At 48.6% G+C, this 21,662-nt stretch overlaps 2 protein-coding genes across 13 annotated transcripts in view; one reads left to right on the forward strand and one right to left on the reverse strand.

Annotated features, from left to right (window-relative positions):
• The window catches only part of LOC137434953 (uncharacterized), a 211,318-nt gene extending 198,882 nt beyond the window's left edge, over positions 1-12,436 (reverse strand). The window contains exons 1-4 of the mRNA XM_078785134.1: positions 12,244-12,436; positions 11,895-12,041; positions 3,164-3,306; positions 103-189 (exon numbers count right to left, since the gene is read on the reverse strand). Coding sequence (XP_078641260.1) covers positions 103-189; positions 3,164-3,306; positions 11,895-12,018 — 354 coding nt within the window. The 5' untranslated portion in view covers positions 12,019-12,041; positions 12,244-12,436. The remainder of the gene's footprint in view (positions 1-102; positions 190-3,163; positions 3,307-11,894; positions 12,042-12,243) is intronic.
• A 150-nt stretch (positions 12,437-12,586) lies between these two features.
• The window catches only part of PRORP (protein only RNase P catalytic subunit), a 30,162-nt gene continuing 21,086 nt past the window's right edge, over positions 12,587-21,662 (forward strand). For 2 of the 12 annotated variants that reach the window (XR_013624609.1, XM_078784893.1), the window contains exons 1-5: positions 13,241-13,387; positions 14,558-14,712; positions 15,055-15,574; positions 17,710-18,288; positions 18,850-19,031. Coding sequence is in view for 11 of the 12 variants with exons in the window: in XM_078784893.1 (XP_078641019.1) it covers positions 15,108-15,574; positions 17,710-18,288; positions 18,850-19,031 (1,228 nt within the window). In the remaining variant the exon portion in view is untranslated. Of the gene's footprint in view, positions 12,727-13,109; positions 13,388-14,557; positions 14,713-15,054; positions 15,575-17,709; positions 18,289-18,849; positions 19,032-21,662 lie in introns of those variants that run through there. The other 10 variants (XM_078784889.1, XM_068128200.2, XM_078784892.1 and 7 more) reach the window with 10 other exon arrangements.

The following is a 21,662-nucleotide window of genomic DNA, read 5'->3' on the forward strand; positions in this document are numbered from 1 at the left end:
TTAAATAACACAGGTTTGGCCAAGTTTTCCGATCTTGTACGCAAGTTGTTTTTCATGATAATATGGAAGGCAAACATTCCCAAAATGATAAAATTACTGTACCTGTGTTGGTAATATCACCTCTTTGTCAACAAAATTTCTTCCAACTCTGATGGCATTCCTTGGAAAATATCCAAATTTGCTTCCAGGCTGAAAAAAAAATGATGAAAGAAAGAAATCCATATTCGCACAACAATAACAAAGTTCATAACTCAGAACATGTGGTGTTGCCACATAACGATGGCTAATGAACCATCTAGCAAATAGCACATTATTGATGCCGAGAGTGCCAATGGAAAACTGGTCTTAGTGAAGGCTGGTGTCAGTTTGAATTGGCATTCAAGTAAAACAATAGAATCAAACAACAGAACGTTGATCTGAGTATGCTAACAGCTGTGGGAAGCCGACATGCTTCGATCAACCTTTTGTTTTTTGTCATGATAAAAAAATATGGTAGATTTCAAACTCTGTTTAAGTTTGAATGAATGGTGTGTCTGTGACAGATAGAGGGTAGACAGTGTGCAGTGTGCAGAAAGTCTGCCAGTAACCCTCTTCTTGTAAAACTCCCAAAATCTAGGTTCACTGCTATGCGGTGTGATGGGGCACACTTTCCGCTCCTGCCCGCAGAGTTACATGAGTAAGATACGTGCGGGTGGGATTGGGGGTGTTGCCCCAGGAACAAGTGTGGTGGGCAGTTCACCTGTTGTGCCTGTCTTTGGAGGGGTTTTGAGGGAAATGAGGAGTAGGAGAGCAAAGAGGAGGGAGAAGCAGCTCCTGCACCTCCAGCAGATCATGACCTACATGTGACTACACCAGGGTCAGGCCCACTACGGTGGGAGCGGAGGACTTGAAAGAGGAAGTCGTAGCTCCGGTGGCGGGGTCGTTTGAAGTAACCACCATGCCAGAGACCCTGCTGCCGGAGGATGGCAGTGATGGCTCCTCCTCAGACAATGAGCACGGTGAACCCGGACGAAGAAAAAGGAAAAGCTCCCCTGAGCAAGGCCCCAGAGGGCAAGCTCACAAAGACTGTAAATGTAAAGACTCCTGCTCCTGTAGTGCACAGACCCCTCCGTGCATCAAGCGACCCATCCAGGTCTGGGGAAACGCCTGCTCGAGGGTGGGGTCGGGAGCAGCCAGGGTTGGCCGCAGCAGGTCGCCGGGAGGATGCCCCATTGCCAATCTTCCCCTGAACGATCCCGCTCTCATTCCCCTGTGGGACATTCCCCATCCCTTACTTTTGTCCCTCCGCTGGGGGTGGCTGCGGTAAAGGGGCATAGGTGAAGGCTTGCTCATGGATGACCTGTGCCTTTCTTGCCCAGGCAGCGGGCATGAGGGGGTAATATTTTTTACTCCTGAGCAAAAGTTTTATTGCTCACGAGAGTGTGTTTGCCTTGTATGCACTCCTGAACCTCTGGACAGAATAAGTATAAAAGTACTGTTTTGTACTCTGGGTCTGCAGGGGAATGTTCAACTAAGTTAGGATGGCCACCTCCATCTTGGATTTTTACTTTTATGTTAAAATGGGTGAATTACCATACCTGCTAATGCACTCCTGCACCGCTGGACAGAATAACTTGAAAACTGGATGTTATCGCTTAAAAATAAATCGAATGGGTTTCTCTCATCTCCTCTTCCTGTTCAGGCTGGAGTTCCCGAAGGTAGTGTTCTGGGCCCTGTGCTTTTTCTGGTCTTCATCAATGATCTCTCTGACTCTCTTGAAAATCCTCTCTATCTCTTTGCTGACGACTCTACTCTCTGTCGCTCCATTCCTCATCCCTCAGATCGGCAGTCTGCAGCCTCCTCACTCTCTGCAGACCTGGACAAAATCACAGACTGGTCAAACAAGTGGAACATGTCTTTCAATCCTGACAAATCTCACACTCTTACAATGTCTCTCCGAAAGGACCGACTGGACAACCCTCCCATCTACTTTCTCAACAATCCTCTCCAAGAAGTTCTGGCGCTCAAGCTTTTGGGTCTCACTATCTGCCATGATCTTTCTTGGGAAAACCACATTTCCAAGCTGGCCTCCAAAGCCAGTCGCCGACTGGGCATCCTCCGTCGTGCGAAGTCCTTCCTTGGCACACCTGAGCTCCTCACCACATACAAGGCTTTCATCCGCAGCTCAATGGAATACTGTTCTCCCCTATGGGCTGGTGCTCCTGCCTCACACCTTGCTCGGCTTCACGCTGTTGAGGCCAAAGCTTTCAGAATCATTGGAATCTCCTGCGATGTAGTCAACGCCGAGGGCCTTTCACTCACTCACCGCAGGCAGGTTGGTGGTCTTTCTGTCTTCTACCGACTCCTCTCCGGCCTTGCTCCCCCAGCTCTCTCTGTGCTCTGTCCCCCCAATATTCCTTCAGGTCGCACAAGATCTGCCTGCAACCCTCTTCTGGTTAAACTGCCAAAGTCTAGGCTCTCTGCTCACCTTCACTCTTTCATTCCCCTTTTCTCCCGCCTCTGGAACAAACTCCCCCACTCCCTTCAATCCCACTCCTCCCTCCAGGTCTTTAAAACAGCTGTTCACCACCATCTCTTATCTTCCCCCATCGAAAACCTTGATCTTTTCTACCCCCGGTAATTCACCCCAGAGTCCTTGCAGTGTTCATATGTTTTAATCCTCTCCCACCTCCCCCCAAGTCCTCCCGATGTCCCTGCTCTCAAATGTTGTGTTTGTGTCCTTCCCCCTCTCTTTTGTGTCCTTCCCCCTCTCTCCCCATCTTGTCTACCGCTCCCCTTGTTTTTTGTGTTTTGTGTGTCGGTTTGTCTTTTTGTGTGATTAATGTTAGCTCTTTCACGAGCCTCGATCTTGTATACAATAAAATAATAATAATAAAAAAAACTCCTGGAAGTTGTCCAAATCATTCGAAAATACGTCAATTTTCTGTGTTAAAGTATAATGAAAACTACAATCATAGATGTGGGGGTAATGCATCATAACGTACATGCCTGTTTCATCATGGGACGAAATGCTGAATGTTAATACTTAGTGGTTGGATTTGGGGTGTGCATAAGTTCTGCCCCCATTGCTGTTGCCATGGGGAGCGGGTGATCCGAGTAATTTTAAATCTGCTCACCGTGAGCCTGTAAACCCACTTAATGATAAACAACATGTCTGACTTACCAGCATACCAATTCCAGCGAAGAACTCTTGCCCATGTGCCCACAGTACGTGGTAAACAAGGAGCTCCGCACCTACTTGAAAGCTTAGGAATCGGCAGTCAGGCCCAATGTAATCTTGAACAGCCGTGGCTTCATACATTAGCACTGCAACAATAAAAACAAATGATGATGATATACACATCTTACGATCAATCAAAAGACAGATTTTAAAAAACGAGTTTTTTTACAATAGATGTGGGGGTCTTCCGTCTTCACTTCACGTGTGATGTCCGTCTTCACTTCACGCTCTTATAAAAAAAATTAAAAAAATAAAAACACCTTTAGAGGCCATTTTTCCCCGCAAGCGGGGGTTGGCCTTTTTCGGGGACCATGGTTGTTGTTGTTTTTTTGGTCCCCTTTTTTGAAGCAACGTTTTACGGCCGGATGCCCTTCCTGCCGCCAACCCTTTTTGTCGCCTTTTACGACAAACAGGGAATTACCAGTGAACTGGTACTCAATTAGCCGACCTCGGAAGGATGACAGGCTGAGTCAACCCCCCTGGCGTTAATTCAGCGATCGACCGGGATTCGAACCCAGGATCCTAGGATCCTAAGCTGGCACCCTGACCGCTAAGCCAATACCAGGGATACACTATAGATGTAGATGATGTATAGATATAGATGTATAGATACACACTACACTATAGATACACTATAGATATATGATACACTACAGCATACCCTAGGGTAGTGTAGTGTCCTGGACTGGTGGAGTACCACATAAAAAATAAAAAAAATTAATCTCCCACAATACTTTCCCATGACTGTGCATAGAGACCGCACACAGGACATGCCAAAGGCCAAGCCACTAGGGGACGAACACAGCTAAACCACAGGGCCGAGACTGGATCTGTGACTTGGGGTGTGGTGACCACCGTAGTCAGTCAGAACCAACGTAGTCACTTTTTGGCATGGTTATTATAGTCTAGTTACCACCGTGGTCACTCTTTGGCTCGATCAGCAAGGTGTGGTTACCACCATAATCACTCTTTGGCTCGATCAGTAAGGTGTGGTTACCACCGTGGTCACTCTATGGCTGGGTCAATAAGGTGTGGTTACAACCATGGTCACTCTATAGCTGGGTTCATAAGGTGTGGTTACCACCATGGTCACTCTATGGCTCGATCAGTAAGGTGTGGTTATCATCCTGGTCACTCTATGGCTGGGTCAATAAGGTGTGGTTACCACCATGGTCACTCTATGGCTCGATCAGTAAGGTGTGGTTATCATCGTGGTCACTTTATGGCTGGGTCAATAAGGTGTGGTTACCACCGTGGTCACTCTATAGCTGGGTCAATAAGGTGTGGTTTCCACCATGGTCACTCTTTGGCTCGATCAGTAAGGTGTGGTTACCACCGTGGTCTCTCTTTGGTTCCAATGGCAGACAAGAATGTGTCCTGACCAGAGGGTGAGCTGGAATAGGAGGTAATGGCACGAGCATAAGCTCTGGGTAGTGAAACGGGTATCTCAGCAGCAAATGCACAATCGCTATAAATGGTGGCGGTAAATTGATCAAAGTTGCTCATCGCACACTAAATTCAAGGCCGAGCTCACACAGGAAATGGAAGCTGGCCAGCCAAACATGGAGGTTGGATAAACCGAGCTTAAAAAGAAAACAGAGATGGCGGAAGCAGAGATAATAGCATGCCAGCTCAGCTATTGGCAGATGTTTGAGCAATTTAACAATTTAAAAGGAGAACCAACTGGTATTAAAATTAAAAGGTCCATCTAGAATCGAATCAGGAGAGGATTGTCAAGTCGACAACAAATCCAGGAAGAACGATGAGACCCCTAATCTTTAAGTAGCTTGGTGACAACCGGCACAGTGTGAGCACTGAGAGCAAGAGCATGCTGTTCTGGACAAAAAAAGTTAGCTGGGAGTCAGTGCGAGAACAAGAGCACATGGTTTTGGTCCAGTGATTAGCAAAAGAGAGTACCGGTAAGAGTGACAGCACCTCAACCTCCCTCAGCTTTGTGATTGTGAAGTAGGTCGAAAAAAGAGGATTTGGATTCCCTTGAAAAATAATTTAAAAGTCTTCAATAGGAAGCTATGATGATGAAGGGGCTGCACCATCCCAACATCATGTTGCAGGATCATTCATGACCAGGACGCATACAAATATGACGACTGTAACAGAGTCAGCACGAGGAGAGAGCCCGTGTGATGTCCTGCTAAAGAGTGGGGCCTTCCACGAGCAATAATCTCACCAAAGGTCGATGCAACTGAAATTTGTGGTTGGGAAGAACATCGTTCACGGGACCTCACACAGCAAGCTTAAGCTCGGTGATTTGTGGCTAAACATCACTCCTGCGACATTTGATGCAAGACCTATAAATACACAGCACCAAGAGATAGTGAACTGTCAAAGATATCATGGTCCCAGGATGGACGTCCCATCAAGAGAGGAGATTCATTTACACCCTCTGCACCATTTGTGGAAAGTTATTAAACAAAATGAAATAATTGACCAACAAACAGCCTGGTGTTAGCTTATCGGTTAGGGTGCCGGCTTTCGATCCGAGGATCCTGAGTTTGAATCCCGGTCGATCGTTGAATTAACGCCAGGGGGGTTGACTCAGCCTGTCATCCTTCCGAGGTTGGCAAATCAAGTACCAGCTTGCTGGGATGAATGATCCCGGTGTGTACCCCGACTTAGAATAGGTACACCGTATCCCTGCGCATCGTAAGAGGCGACTAAGGGTTGGTGTCAGGAAGGGCATCCGGCCATAAAAACCATTGCCTCAAAAAGGGAACCATGAGGTCATGGGGCCCGCAAGGCTAACCCCTGCTCTAGCGGGGGAAAAAATGGCCTTAAAACGATCATTCATTCAAACAACACAACACAATACAACACAACACAACACAACACAACACAACTCCCTCACGGGTAAGTCTGACACACCGTAAAACAGCCACTTACTGGGATGCTGGAAGACAATGTGGAAAAGCGATCAACTACAAAACAAGAGGGCAAATTGTTTTGCAATACATGTCCTCTGCTGGTGTGATATTCTCAACGTCCAAAAAGGGAATAACTCTGAAAAATTGATGAAACGCCCTGATACGCGAACTTGTACTGTAACTTATAATAAAGCCATGTACCATGTTTCAGTTGAATATGTTAAGGGGTATGGAAAAAGTCTGAAAAACCACAGGTGGGACAGACAGATGGACAGACGGAGGGCAAAATTATAGTCCAATCTCGTGAAACCGGTAGGGGGCAAATAAATGCTGGAACACCTACAGATTAAATAATTCAACCAGACTCGGTGGTGTAATGTTTAGAGTGTCTGCTTTGCGTCTGGGAGGTCCGAGGTTCAAACCCTGGCCAAGTAATACCAAATACTTTTAAAATGGTACGCGTATTGGTTTTTTTTGCTTGGCGTTCACAATTTAAAGAATAGAGCACAGACAAACCACCATGCATCTTGGTTAGTAATAAGAGTGCAGACTTTGATAGGCCTAATGGCCTCCTCTTGTGTTGAGGTTCATTGTATAATAGTGGTAGCCCTGAAGGGCAGTCTGTCTCAGAAACTCACACATTCATCGATCAGGCATTCGGGCTACAGTGGAGTGCGATCTTGTGGATGCACCTGCAGCTGCACGACGCAAGATCCAATGTTCCCCCTCCCCCAACCTCATCTTGGTCTTGAGGATCTCCAGCCTGAAGAGGAAGGGGAGAAGAGAGAATTCCATTCAGGGGGACATGTTGATTGCGACCAGAAAGGAAGTCTGCAAGCCATGCGTGGAAGTTTCCATGGATACCATACGAGGAGAGTTTGGTGAACAGGGCGGGGAGCCAGACTGTATCGAACGCACGAGATTTGTCAAGGGAGACAGCTCTGACTTCCTGTTTGGCATTGAGGATCTCAATCCATTGTTGAGACAGAAGAAGCAGCATGTAAAGAGTAGAATGTCCTGGTCTGAATCCAAATTGATAATCCGAGATCAAGCCATTGGAGAGGAGGAAGGATTTGTCAGAAGCGATGATCGATTCCATGACCTTGCTGATTATGGGGAGCAGGCTGATTGGTCTGTAGTTGCAAGGATCTGTTTTTGCACCTTTTTGTGTAAAGCGGTAATGTTGGCTGATTCCCAAGCAGGTGGCAGATGACCTTGAGCAAAAGAGAGGGTGAAGAGAATTGAGAGAGGGTGAGATAGAATGGCAGAGCAGGATTTTAGGAACCGTGGGCTGATGCCGTCTGGTCCAGTTGCAGAATCAGAGTCGAGGTTTGACAGAAACTTCTCCACCTTGTCAGGAGAGAAGGGCACAGAGTCCCGGAGCAGCTGGGTTCGACTGGGTAAGGTGGGTACAGAAAGAGATGCGTTTGGGACACAAGATTTTGAGGTAAACACAGAGTTGAGGCATTCGTCTAGGTCACGTGTGGTGTCGGCTGTGTAGCCATTTGAGGTCACGGAGGGGATGGAGGGGGAAAAAACACCAGAAACAGATTTGACCAGACGCCACCAGGATTTTGAAGAGGGAGACAGGTTTGAGAGTTCAGTCTTGAGAGTAGAGAGATAGTGCTTTCTGGCTCTCCTGAGAGTAGACACACACTTGTTCCGAGCTTGCTGGAAGGAACTGAGATTGCCTTCAGTTGGATTAGCCTTCCAAGAGGCAAAGGCAAGTTGTTTCAGGGCAACTGCCTCACCACAAGATTCAGTGTACCATGGACAAGGGGAAGGGTATGACAACTGAAGATAAGATGGGATAAATCTGTGCATGAGAGAGAGAGCAGTTTGCTTTGGAAGAATTCCCAGGAAGAATTGATGTCAGAGGCAGTAGAGATGGGAGACCAGTCCAGATGATTGATGGCTGCTTGAAGACCGTGCCAGTCGGCCTGAGTGAAATGCCAGACTCGTCGGCGCTGAGGAGGCTCTCTGAGAATGGCCAGAAAGATGTGCACTTTAACAAGCACATTATCAGATGAGCCGATTGGAGCAGAAGAAGAGCAGCAGACATTTGCAGGGAAGTTTGTCATAACCAAGTCTAGAAAAGAAGATGCTCCGTTGACTGAGATCCGGGTCGGAAAATTTACAGATTGTGTCAGTCCCAATGAGTTGCAGAAGTCCTTTGCTGAGATGCCATGGCTGGTGAGAGAGGAACCCACACCCATCCAGCTGGCGTGATGACAGTTGAAGTCACCACATATGAGGAAGAGAGAGTTGGGATAGAAGTTGGTCCATGTTGTCAGACAGCGAAATGTAAATGGAGTTGGTCCATGTTGTCTAAATAAAGTTTGTTGGAGTGCTTGCTTAAGTGCTTAAGCAACTTGGCGAGCGCTCTACAATCTGCTTGGTAATGGAACACACCACAGTTTCTCACCATTCTCTGACCTTTACATTTGCTTTATTTGTAGTTTTCCTTAAATATTTATAATGACTTTGTTGCTCAACTCTGAGTGATCTTTTTGGACGTTTGTTTGTTTGTTTGCATGGGCAGGGGTGGGTTGGGAGTCCGGCACTAGGCACGGGACAGGGTGGGATGAGGATGGGGTGGGAGCCGTGATTGCACCTGCAGGTCGAGTCACATCCCTTAACGGAAGCCTATGTTATAATCTCTTTTAAAACGGTATGTGCTGTTTGAAAACGACGGGTAGTTTGACATCATGTTGTAACGATACGTCCGGAGACGGTTACGCATTAAAAATCAATTTTATCCTTCAACATTTATATTGTTCTTTTGTGCCTGTTGAGTTTGCCAAACACTTATATTCTATGGCGATGCTTTCCCCTCCCCTCTCGCTGCCTTCACTCCCTTCCCCTCGCGCTGCTTTTGCTTCCTTCCCATCCCCACTCACTGCCTTCCCCTCCCCTCTCGCTGCCTTCCCCTCCCCTCTCGCTGCCTTCCCCTCCCCTCTCGCTGCCTTCCCTTCCCCTCTCGCTGCCTTCCCTTCCCCTCTCGCTGCCTTCCCCCTCCCCTCTCACTGCCTTCCCCCCCCCCCTCTTGCTGCCTTCCCCTCCCCTCTCGCTGCCTTCCCCTCCCCTCTCGCTGCCTTCCACTCCCCTCTCGCTGCCTTCCCCTCCCCTCTCGCTGCCTTCCCCTCCCCTCTCGCTGCCTTCCCCTCCCCTCTCGCTGCCTTCCCCTCCCCTCTCGCTGCCTTCCCCTCCCCTCTCGCTGCCTTCCCCTCCCCTCTCGCTGCCTTCCCCTCCCCTCTCGCTGCCTTCCCCTCCCCTCTCGCTGCCTTCCCCTCCCCTCTCGCTGCCTTCCCCTCCCCTCTCGCTGCCTTCCCCTCCCCTCTCGCTGCCTTCCCCTCCCCTCTCGCTGCCTTCCCTCCCTCTCGCTGCCTTCCCTCCTCTCGCTGCCTTCTCTTTCTTCCCCTCCTATCACACTGCCTTTGTATACTTCGCTTCCTCAATGCTTTTGCTCTCTCTCCACTCTCTCTCCTCTCTCCTCTCCCCCCCCCCCCACTTCCCCCCCCCACTTCCCCCCCCCCTCTCTCTCCTCCCGCTCCCCCACTCTCTCTCCTCCCACCCCCTCCCACTCTCTCTCCAAACTCTCTCTCCTCCCACCCCCCCCCCCACTCTCTCTCCTCCCACCCACCCACTCTCTCTCCTCCCACCCCCCCACTCTCTCTCCTCCCACCCCTCCCCCCACTCTCTCTCCTCTCCCCCTGCCCCCCACTCTCTCCTCTCCTCCCGCCCCTCCCCCCACTCTCTCTCCTCCCACCCCCTCCCACTCTCTCTCCAAACTCTCTCTCTCCTCCACCCCCCCCCCCACTCTCTCTCCAACACTCTCTCTCCTCCCACCCCCCCACTCTCTCTCCTCCCACCCCCTCCCACTCTCTCTCCAAACTCTCTCTCCTCCCACCCCCCCCCCCCACTCTCTCTCCTCCACCCACCCCCCCCCACTCTCTCTCCTCCCACCCCCCCACTCTCTCTCCTCCCACCCCTCCCCCCACTCTCTCTCCTCTCCCCCTGCCCCCACTCTCTCCTCTCCTCCCGCCCCTCCCTCCACTCTCTCTCCTCCCACCCCCGCACTCTCTCTCCTCCCGCCCCCCCCCCCCCACTCTCTCTCTCCTCTCCTCCTGCCTCCCCCCACCACTCTGTCTCCTCTCCTCCCACCCCCCTCACTCTCTCTCCTCTCCTCCCACATCCCCCCACTCTCTCTCCTCTCCTACTGCCCCCCCCCCCACTCTCTCTCTCCTCTCCTCCCGCCTCCCCCCATCCACCACCACTCTCTCTCTCCTCTCACCCTGCCCCCCACTCTCTCCTCTCCTCCTGCCCCCCACTCTCTCTCCTCTCCTCCTGCCCCCCACTCTCTCTCCTCTCCCCCTGCCCCCCACTCTCTCTCCTCTCCCCCCCCCCACTCTCTCTCCTCTCCCCCTGCCCCCCACTCTCTCTCCTCTCCCCCCTGCCCCCCCACTCTCTCTCTCTCCTCTCCCCGGCCCCCCACTCTCTCTCTCCTCTCCCCCGGCCCCCCACTCTCTCTCCTCTCCCCCTGCCCCCCACTCTCTCCTCTCACCCCTCCCTCCCCTCCCACTCTCTCTCCCTCCCACCCCTCGCCCCACTCTCTCTCCTCCACCCCTCGCCCCACTCTCTCTCCTCTCCCCCTGCCCCCCCCCACTATCTCTCCTCTCCCCCTGCCCCCCCCCCCACTATCTCTCCTCTCCCCCCCCCCTCTCCCACTATCTCTCCTCTCCTCCCCCCCTCTCCCTCTCTCTCCTCTCCTCCCCCCCCCACTCTCTCTCCTCTCCCCCCCCCCTCTCCCACTATCTCTCCTCTCCTCTCCCCCCCTCTCCCTCTCTCTCCTCTCCTCCCCCCCCCCCACTCTCTCTCCTCTCCTCCTGCCCCCCACTCTCTCTCCTCTCCTCCTGCCCCCCACTCTCTCTCCTCTCCCCCTGCCCCCCACTATCTCTCCTCTCCCCCTGCCCCCCACTCTCTCTCCTCTCCCCCTGCCCCCCACTCTCTCTCCTCTCCCCCTGCCCCCCACTCTCTCTCCTCTCCCCCTGCCCCCCACTCTCTCTCCTCTCCCCCTGCCCCCCACTCTCTCTCCTCTCCCCCTGCCCCCCCCCCCACTCTCTCTCTCCTCTCCCCCTGCCCCCCCACTCTCTCTCCTCTCCCCATGCCCCCCCCCCACTCTCTCTCCTCTCCCCCTGCCCCCCCCACTCTCTCTCCTCTCCCCCTGCCCCCCACTCTCTCTCCTCTCCCCCTGCCCCCCACTCTCTCTCCTCTCCCCCTGCCCCCCCCCACTATCTCTCCTCTCCCCCCCCCCCCCTCTCCCTCTCTCTCCTCCCCCCCCCCCCACTCTCTCTCCTCTCCTCCCGCCCCCCCCCCCACTTTCTCTTCTCTCCTCCCGCCTCCCCCGCCCGCCACCACTCCCTCTCCTCTCCCCCTGCCCACCACTCTCTCTCCTCTCCCCCTTCCCCCCACTCTCTCCTCTCCTCCCGCCCCTCCCCTCACTCTCTCCTCTCCCCCGCCTCCCACCCTCTCTCCTCTCCCCCTGCCCCCCCACTCTCTCTCCTCTCCCCCTGCCCCCCCCACTCTCTCTCCTCTCCCCCTGCCCCCCACTCTCTCCTCTCCTCCCGCCCCTCCCTTCACTCTCTCCTCTCCCCCCGTCTCTCTCCTCTCCCCCGCCTCCCACACCCCCCCCCCCCTCTCTTAATATTGATATTCCCATTACAAAACGACTGTGTTGCCCGGTAACACCGGTTACTTTTGAGGGTGAAAAATAAACGTAAGAAGGTACCGACCACTGCAGTCCGGATCCGCACACACTTTGTGTGTAGCCAGGGGTTCGTGCAGGTGCGTTCGCACCATCGGCAGCGCCAAGCATGTGAGCAGCACCATCACAAACTCCATGATGATGATGCGCATTCCTCTCTCCTCCCCCAAGCGTCCTGAAACACAAACATCCATTGCTGTTCCATCCCCGCGCAAAACCCGCAAAAATAAAGAAAGAAATAAACAAATCAACCGCCAAGCCCGGATTGCTGTACACACCGCTATATACATAATACATACATAGTGTAGTATAATTACAAAACGATGTAAACGCGAGCTAAAGCAATGTCGTCTTGTAAAAAAAATAGAGGTACACACGGTGGGACGATGAGTATGGTGATGACAGAAGCGGAGGATTTTGAGCTGAAGAAGGGGGGAGACCCGTTATAACGTTCTCCTCACGGCCGCTGGAGGGAACCAGAGGGTGAAGGTGAGACGATCTTCACTCAGGATTCTGTCAGCGAATGGAGCGGAAGGACGTCATTCAGGATGGTAGTTGTTGTTTCATGTCATGCCGAATTGGTTTAATGGTCGAGTTGTCGCCTTTCCGTGAAATAATTTAGTTCTTACCACAAGACTAATTATGTAAAGAATACAAACCACCATCTTTTCACACAATGACAACTTTTACTATTATCCTGAACCGTGTGAGGTTCGGCCCAAAATGACTGTGGTGATTTACGAAGGTGCCCACTGAGCTCTATATTCTATAAATATAGTATGGTGGACGAAGAGAGTGCGTTTGCTGATGAGGCCACACAGCCGCCATATTCTGACTCCCTGCCGACAGGAAGTTCCATGGTAAACAAGGTGGACAAACCATCATGTATGAGCAGGTTTTAAAATAACCTGTTTATAAATTTTATAGGGCTTTTTCACGTTGTGGTGAAGACCAAGATGGCGGCCGGTGACCAGTTATTTTTTCAGCAAAACCAGTTATATTTAAATCAGAGAAGATAAGTGAATAAAAGGGGTAGGGGTAAATAGATAGAGCCCTCCTCCTCCTCCCTTCTCCCTCGTCCCTCGTCCCTCCTCCCTCCTCCAAGCAGGAGAGAACCTTCTGTTCTTCGTGACACATTTTACAAATTCATATTTTCTTAACTGATTGGTTATGAAAGCATTGTAAGATTAAACAAACAAACAAAAAAAACCAAAACATATAGTTATGGGCGGTGTATGCATAAAGAAGACGTAATCTATCATTAAATGTTCTATATGAAAACAAACTTTTAAATTCCTCGCGTTATAGGACTCCAAAATAAAAAAATTAATGCAGTGAAGGAGCGTGAGGTAAAACAGAGGAATGGATAATGATGAGGTGAAGCTTCCGAGGTCGTCTTCCTTCTTCTTCTAATATACTTCTGGTTATAAAGCACGCCGTCTTGAGTAAATATATGAAAAGAGGTTTACGTAAAATACATGGTGTCTTCAGCACAATATATTATTGTAGTGCACCTAGAAAGTACGTACCATTGCGGTGATTGAACCTACAATGAATGATTCCATGGTTAATGTATATATATATCGTACTGTACGTACATATTTGGTTAATCACTTAATGTTAATGGCTTTGCGCTTACTGATGCATGATAATGATAGTTGCTGGTCTTCAGGTGTGTGTGTGTGTGTGTGTGTGTGTGTGTGTGTGTGTGTGTGTGTGTGTGTGTGTGTGTGTGTGTGTGTGTGTGTGTGTGTGTGTGTGTGTGTGTGTGTGTGTGTGTGTGTGTACACGTACGTTTGTGTGTGTACACGTACGTTTGTGTGTGTACACGTACGTTTGTGTGTGCTTGGTAACTGAACACCCATGGTAAGCAGTATGAGTATGCACCCATGGTAAGCAGTATACACCCATGGTAAGCAGTATGCACCCATGGTAAGCAGTATGCACCCATGGTAAGCAGTATACACCCATGGTAAGCAGTATGCACCCATGGTAAGCAGTATGAGTATGCACCCATGGTAAGCAGTATGCACCCATGGTAAGCAGTATACACCCATGGTAAGCAGTATGCACCCATGGTAAGCAGTATGAGTATGCACCCATGGTAAGCAGTATGCACCCATGGTAAGCAGTATGCACCCATGGTAAGCAGTATGCACTCATGGTAAGCAGTATACACCCATGGTAAGCAGTATGCACCCATGGTAAGCAGTATGCACCCATGGTAAGCAGTATGCACCCATGGTAAGCAGTATGCACCCATGGTAAGCAGTATACACCCATGGTAAGCAGTATGCACCCATGGTAAGCAGTATGAGTATGCACCCATGGTAAGCAGTATGCACCCATGGTAAGCAGTATGCACCCATGGTAAGCAGTATGCACCCATGGTAAGCAGTATGCACCCATGGTAAGCAGTATGCACCCATGGTAAGCAGTATGCACCCATGGTAAGCAGTATACACCCATGGTAATCAGCTTTGGTGAAGTAAGGCTTGTCGGTGGTTTGCTGTTCTGCTCTTCACTTTTTAAACCTAATTATGTTAATTCAGTCTCAAAGGTTTTTAGGGAGGAAAGTAACAGATAACTTGAAGGAATCTGAACCCATGGCTGCTGCTTGTCTCATTTTTCAAGGGGGCAGTTAAAGAGGGGCTGTGACACGGGTGTGGTGCCCCCTGCATGTTGTTGCAGGAATTTGTAATTTGTTCAGTGCCGGTGATAACTGTCCGACTCTTCGTGAAGGACCCTGTGGGATCTTCAATGTCCCCCAACTAATAACGGCGGACGGGACACCCAGTTTAACATCCACCCGAGGGTCGAGGCCCACACAAGAGCCAGACAGCAAGGTGAAAAGCCCAACACATTGCTGCCAGGGAGGAAACGTAACGGGGCATCGTGTTAATTTTGGGGACATTCCATGGATGTTAAAGAAATTGATGAACAGCTTGAAGAGGAAATGTATTCACATCCTGTATTTGTTCGTCTTGTTCAAGGCACCAATTTCCTTGGATTTATAATTGTTGCATCTCCTCGATTCATTACAATTTCACTTCTAACGAGCCTCTCTCTTCCCCACCCAGGTTTCACCCCCATTACAATTTCACTTCTAACGAGCCTCTCTCTTCCCCACCCAGGTTTCACCCCCATTCCAATTTCACTTCTAACGAGCCTCTCTCTTCCCCACCCAGGTTTCACCCCCATTACAATTTCGTCCTTTTGGTGGCAGCTGTCGAGTCTCCTCATGGCTTTCAGGTCCATCGGGCTTGTCCACCGACTGGCCAAAGGCAAAGCTCTTTTTGCATACGAGATGATGTGCTGCGGGTCCGCTCATGAACCAAAATGGGCTCCTCCATGTTCAGTGCAGAGGAACTCCCACTCTAACCAGCACGGCGAAGCCGCCGACACCCGTGGTTGGCGACGACAATCGGCAGGCGATGGCACCGTCAAGAAAAACAAGACGGTACATGGTTCGGGAGAAAGAACCCCAAATAAGCGAACGTTGAAATATCACGGTTTCAGTCCATTCATGGCTGGCCAGGCAAAGCTTCGTGCTGACACAAGCGAAGCCATGTCCGCAGAGGACTACGAGGATGACCTTGCGGACAAATCTCCGAGGAGTCATAGCCCTCTTTTTCAAAACCTGCCAGACCATCCCTTGAGTCCAGCTGAGTGGAAGGAGTTGAAACAGACGTATCACTTGAAGGAATGGTATGTTTCCCATTTTAGATACAATTTGTTCAGAGTTCTGACTTGGGGCGTGACTTCAAGATCGGAATGTTTATATGAGCCTCTGTCTCTTATAACGTAGAAGTATGAAAGGTACATTTCAGATGATGCCATGTTTGACCCTCTCATGGACCCTAACCCTCTCTTGAGGTGTCAAATCGAGTCACACCTTCCCCACATGCTCCCTGACCCCACTCGGACTCACTCCCACCCTATAATCCACCTTCACCCCGATTCCGCCTCCCCTCTTTTGCTCTGACGAAGGGTTAACGCCCCGAAACGTGAGCTTCTCCTTGCTTCCGATGGCAGTTAGCATAACTAGATCAATGGATGTCCTGTTGATTTGGTTCATCGAGATGAAGGACTCCCTCCAGGTCTTTAAAACAGCTGTTCACCACAATCTCTTATCTTCCCCCATCCAAAACCTTGATCTTTTCTACCCCCACTAATTCACACCAGATCCACCTTGTTTGAAATTCCAACTTCTTTCCTGGAAGTCCTGGCAGTGTCCGTATGTTTTATACCTCTCCCATGCCTCCCCCCCCCCCCCAAAGCTCTCTCCCTCCCACAGATCTCTCGATGTCTCCATGTCTCTCGGTCCCTGCTCTCAAATGTTGTGTTTGTGTTCTTCTCCCTCTCTCCCCATCTTGTCTACCGCTCCCGATGTTATATGGTAGATGTTTTATGTGTCGGTTTGTCTTTCTGTGTGATTAATGTTCGCTCTTTCACGAGCCTCGATCTTGTATACAAAAAAAAAAAAAAAAGAGAAGTGAGTGCAACACTAATATACCAGCGGTCTCACTTGTTTTTACCTTTGTGGTTATTTATCGACATTAACTTACCACCAACCACCTTTTCATTCATTGGAAGTCACTCCCATGGCAGGGTTTGTGATGCATAACCGTTCGACATCATTTCTCAGTCATTCCATGCGTGGACGTATCAACAATTCCCTGAGCCTCTACCTCAATATCGCCTGTAAACCCTTCTCTGATTGGTCTATTTGTGTTATTCGATGATTATGCTGGTGGTGGTAAAGCTTATTGTGGTAGAATTGCACTCTTCAGAACCATAATACGCCATCTTGCTTTTTTAACTTTTTCGTTTGGCATATTAGAGGTGGCAATATAAAATCAACTAAAATCCATCTTCGATTCCAAAAATTTCTCACTTGTTCAAAATCAAACCCCAATGATCATCTTTTCTTCACCCAAGAAATGTGAGATAACAGTCTTTGGGGTCTTACTTCTCAAAAGAGAGGTATTCAAAAGTAATGCTTCTTGTTGTTTTTCTCCAAAACAAGTAAATATATTCGAATTAAACAAAGACAGATACTAATAATCAATCTTTATTCTGCCATAGTGCGCATTCATTCAGCAACATGATCGCCTCTGTGGTAACTGTCAACGTTCACGTAGTTTTGTGATACCGTCACACTAGTACTGTGCATCCTACTGACTTATCCAGTGCTTCGCATCTATCTAAAGTCAGAAGAAAAAAGTTCTCCAGGAAGGTTTTCCTTGAGTTTATGGAAGAGTTGAAAATCTGACGCAGACAAGTCTGGCCTGGTCAACCTTTGTGGCGGTACACCATTGACCATAATGCTGCACCCAATTCTCATTTCCAATGCACTGTCGTCGTGCTGCCCTCTGACAACTTCATGAATGTAGCACCAAGACATGTAGGGTCAGAATCACGAAACCTCACACCCAGCGGTGGGAAGAACTTCTTTTTTTTCCTTTTTTTTTGCATACAACATCGAGGCTCGTGTAAGAGCTACAACATTAATGACAAAAACAACAAACGGACACATAAGACAAAATAAAGGGAGCGGGATATCTTTACCTGTTTTGGAGAAAAATAATAGGAGGCATTACTTTTCAGCACGCCCTCATAAAAAAAAAAACTGTTTTGCAGATGGCCCACTCATTTGAATTGCTGAATTTGATTTATGGTATCAGAATAGGAAATGAATGGACATGCTTTGTGCATATATGGTGTTGCATCACAAGAGTATTTTGTAATTACAATCAAACTCCCCAAAAAAACCTTTAACTTCCCAAAAGTTCAACATGTGAGACCTGTTATTCATTTTGCTTCTTTGTTTCATCCTGTAGGAAGAACTTTGAGTTACAAGTTATGTTGTTTCTGTATAAGAAACATATCCACCTGGATACAGCCAAGTCCCTGCTTACATTTGTGGCCCTGGAAACTCAACAGGTTCCAACCTCCTTATTGCATGTTTACCTGCTGATGTGTCTGAAGGCGAGCGATGAAACGGAAACAAATGAAGCTGCCCAGTTGCTTCTCAAACGCAGCAACCACCTTGACCGTTCGTCTTGCAACACGTTGCTCCGGGTGCTTTGCACCACCGAAGAATGGCGTCTCAGTTTGCCTTTGTTGGAACACTTGCGGAATCTGGTAGGTCCGCGGTCTCCGTCCATCTGCACCGTGGCTACGGCAGCTCTGAGGCATGGTGATGCAAGTCTGGCTTGGAAACTTTACGCCGAACTGAAAAAGTGTGGACTCCAGCCCACTGACGAGCTGCTCGGGGCTTTCTTCAGTAGCGAAGCGCTGGGAGGAAAGGCAGCGGTGAACTGTCGGAAAGACATGGAGGGTCTGTTGTGGAGCATGGAAGCTGCAGGGATGTACCCTTCTGAAAGTCTCGCGCGAGCTGTAGCCAAATGGTTTGAAAGGTAAGAGAATACCACAAGAAAGATAGGATTGAATAGGAAATAGTATGGACCGTGTGACGTGTAGGAGCATCTCAGTGTACATAATTAGGGAAAATGTAGCTTAAGGTTGTGTTTTAATGTTCATCATACGAGGGGTGATGCCATGTTAATTAGTAGTAGGGTTAAAGGTTAACTTCTCCTGTTCGTGATACCTTCTGTGGCTATCCCTAACATTTATAACAACTGCCGGCCGAGCAAAACCTCAGTCGGCTAGTATCCATGCTCCATGGACACATACGGCAAAGGACCGCTTAGGAGAGGCAGAGCTACAATTGTCCGAAGGGTGGGGACAGGACCGGCAGGCCATGCCCCCCCCCCCCCTCCCTCTCCCAAGTGACGCGGCCCGAGGAGGTGGGCAGGCGCGAGCGAGAGAGAGAGAAGGGGAGAAGGAGAAGCTTTGTGGATATTTTGGTTTCTGAGGAGAGTGTGGAGCTTTTGCTTTGTCTGTGGCGATCGTGAGGAGGCTTTGGCTGCTGGGCTATTCAGGGAGCTGAAGGCCACACTGTCCTTCCCCACGCAAAGGATTGGAAGCTTTGAGAGACCGGGGAGAAGGAAGGCCATCTGCGTGCTTGCCTCGATACCGGGTGTTTTCTTTGCGCAGCGTTGCCGCCAATTTCCCAGCTTTCCTGCCTCGTGGCTGCGGTCTTCGACAGCCGCCAACCTTACCACAGGATCCATATTGGGGCCAGCTAAGTGCCAGAGTGGTATTTTGATTTTATTATTTTACCCTGTGTGCGTGTTTGTATCTGAGTGGAGGATCCTCACCTTAGCATTTTACCTCAGCTGTATTTTCTTTATTTTCATTCTGCGCCTCATTTTATTATAAATAATTATTGGCACATTTTTTGTTGTGTTCTTGTTGGGTTTCGGCATCAACCCATGTTTTGTGAGAATAAGCCTTCATGGTTCTTCCCTCCCGTGAGCGTCATAACCACCAAATTGGAGATCACCTCGTGAGTTAAAGCTGGTTCGGTTCTTCCGTCCAAGGCTGGTGATAACTAGCTGCGGACACGACAATATATATATTGTCTGCTTCATTACATACACACCACACATTGCATTCAAATTAGACAGCCTTAGCAAAGAAAATTAAAAATTTTATTTTAAGAGGGGATAAAATAATAATGTCCAAAGGTTCATGGCTTTACAGCGCAAGCAATGGACAATGAGCTGACCTTCCGCATTCCGCACCACATGGCCACTGATGACGAATCAGCAGTCGCTATTCAGGAGTGTTAATGTTGTCCATAGCAACAACATTAATTTGTTTACTATATATTGTGCACTGATATTGGGTTAACCACTCTGAATATTCATGAAACTGGTTGAACAGGATTCCTGATGATGCCCACATTCCAGTTACATGTGTGGATGCCAAATATGTGAATCAAAGGACTTATTGGGCAAACATTCTGACCTGCCATTATCACCAATTTAATAATCTGGAAAAGCAATATACCAATGAAGATGTACAACAACAAAACATGTGCAGACAGAATGGTCACTGGTAATACGGACTTGCCATCAGCTGATTAATTTGCGCGACAGACGAGGTCCTGCAATAAAGCTCGTGTGTGCGGGGCACAACTCTTTGTGTTGGTGAACTTCAATCGTTTTCTTTGTAATTCAAGTGCATTGAAATATTTCAACTTTTATCATAAAATTTTCAACAAACCAACATAATAACAATATGGAGGGAATAATTAATAATTGGGTCAAAGAGAAAAGTCACAGTAAATACAAATACCGTATTTTCCTGTGTATTAACCGCACTATTTTACCGACAAACAAAGTTAAAAGTTAGGGTTGAGGTTAATACACGAAGAAGAACCACCTTTAGAGGCCATTTTTCCCTGCAAAGCAGGGGTTGGCCTTTTTCGGGCACCATGGTCCCCTTTTTGAAGCAATGTTTTATGGCCGGATGCCCTTCCTGCCACCAACCCTGTTAGTCGCCTCTTGCGACACACAGGGAATTACCAGTGAATTGGTACTCAATTTGCTGACCTCGGAAGGATGACAGGCTGAGTCAACCCCCCTGGCGTTAATTCAGCGATCGACCGGGATTCGAACTCAGGATCCTAGGATCCCAAGCCGGCACCCTAACCACTAAGCCAACACCAGGCTGAGGTTAATACACGGATATATATATATATATATATATATATATATATATATATATATATATATATATATATATATATATATATATATATATATATATATATATATATATATATATATATATATATATATATATATATATATATATATATATATATATATATATATATATATATATATATATATATATATATATATATATATATATATATATATATATATTAGATATGTTGAAGGCAGCGGGAAGTTGGGGTGTGAAGAGAATGACAGAGATCTGTAATCTGGTGGTGAAAGAAGGCCACATTCCAGTGGATTGGGAACCGAGTACCCTCATCCCTCTATACAAGGGGAAAGGTGACCCTCTGGAGTGTAGCTCGTACCGAGCGATAAAGTTATTGGAGCATGGAATGAAGGTATTGGAAAGGGTGTCGGAGAGGAGGATAAGGAAGAAAGTGAAGACTAACGAAATGCAGTTTGGATTTATGCCAGGAAGAGGAACGACAGACGCGCTTTTTCTTGTGAGGCAGTTGCAGGAGAAGAACATGGAGAAGAGGAAGAATTTGTTTCTTGGGTTTGTTGATCTGGAGAAAGCATTCGATAGGGTTCCACGTGAAGTAGTGACATGGGCATTGAGGAAGTTTGGAGTGGAGGAATGGTTGATCAGAGTGGTGATGGCAATGTACAAAAGAGTGTGCACAGCTGTATGGACGAAGGACAGGAACAATGGTGAGTTTGAGGTGAAGGTGGGAGTGCATCAGGGGTCGGTACTAAGTCCACTACTATTTGTAGCTGTGATGGAGGTGCTGGCTCGGAACGTAAAGGAGGGTTTACTGTGGGAGTTGTTGTATGCAGATGATCTGGTGTTGATTGCAGAAAGTATGGATGGACTGAAGGAGAAGATGAACAAGTGGAAGGAATGTATGGAGACAAAAGGTCTAAAGGTGAATATCGGAAAAACGAAGGTGATGGCAAGTGGTAAAGCATGTGGTGAGGTGGAAAGAACTGGGAAGTGGCCGTGTGCTGTGTGCAGGAAGGGCGTCGTAGTGAATTCCATTCAATGTACAATGTGCGCTGAGTGGGTTCATCAAAAATGTAGTGGTTTGAGAGGGGCATTAACCAGTGTGGCAGCTACATTCAAGTGTAAGGTGTGCACAGAGGGAGCTTCAGATTGAGGAAATGTTGAGTTGGATCTTGGAGATGGCGTGAAGCTGGAA

The sequence above is a fragment of the Myxine glutinosa genome, chromosome 9 (genome assembly GCF_964187855.1).
Source record: "Myxine glutinosa chromosome 9, kmMyxGlut1.1, whole genome shotgun sequence".
NCBI classification, from domain to species: domain Eukaryota; kingdom Metazoa; phylum Chordata; class Myxini; order Myxiniformes; family Myxinidae; genus Myxine; species Myxine glutinosa.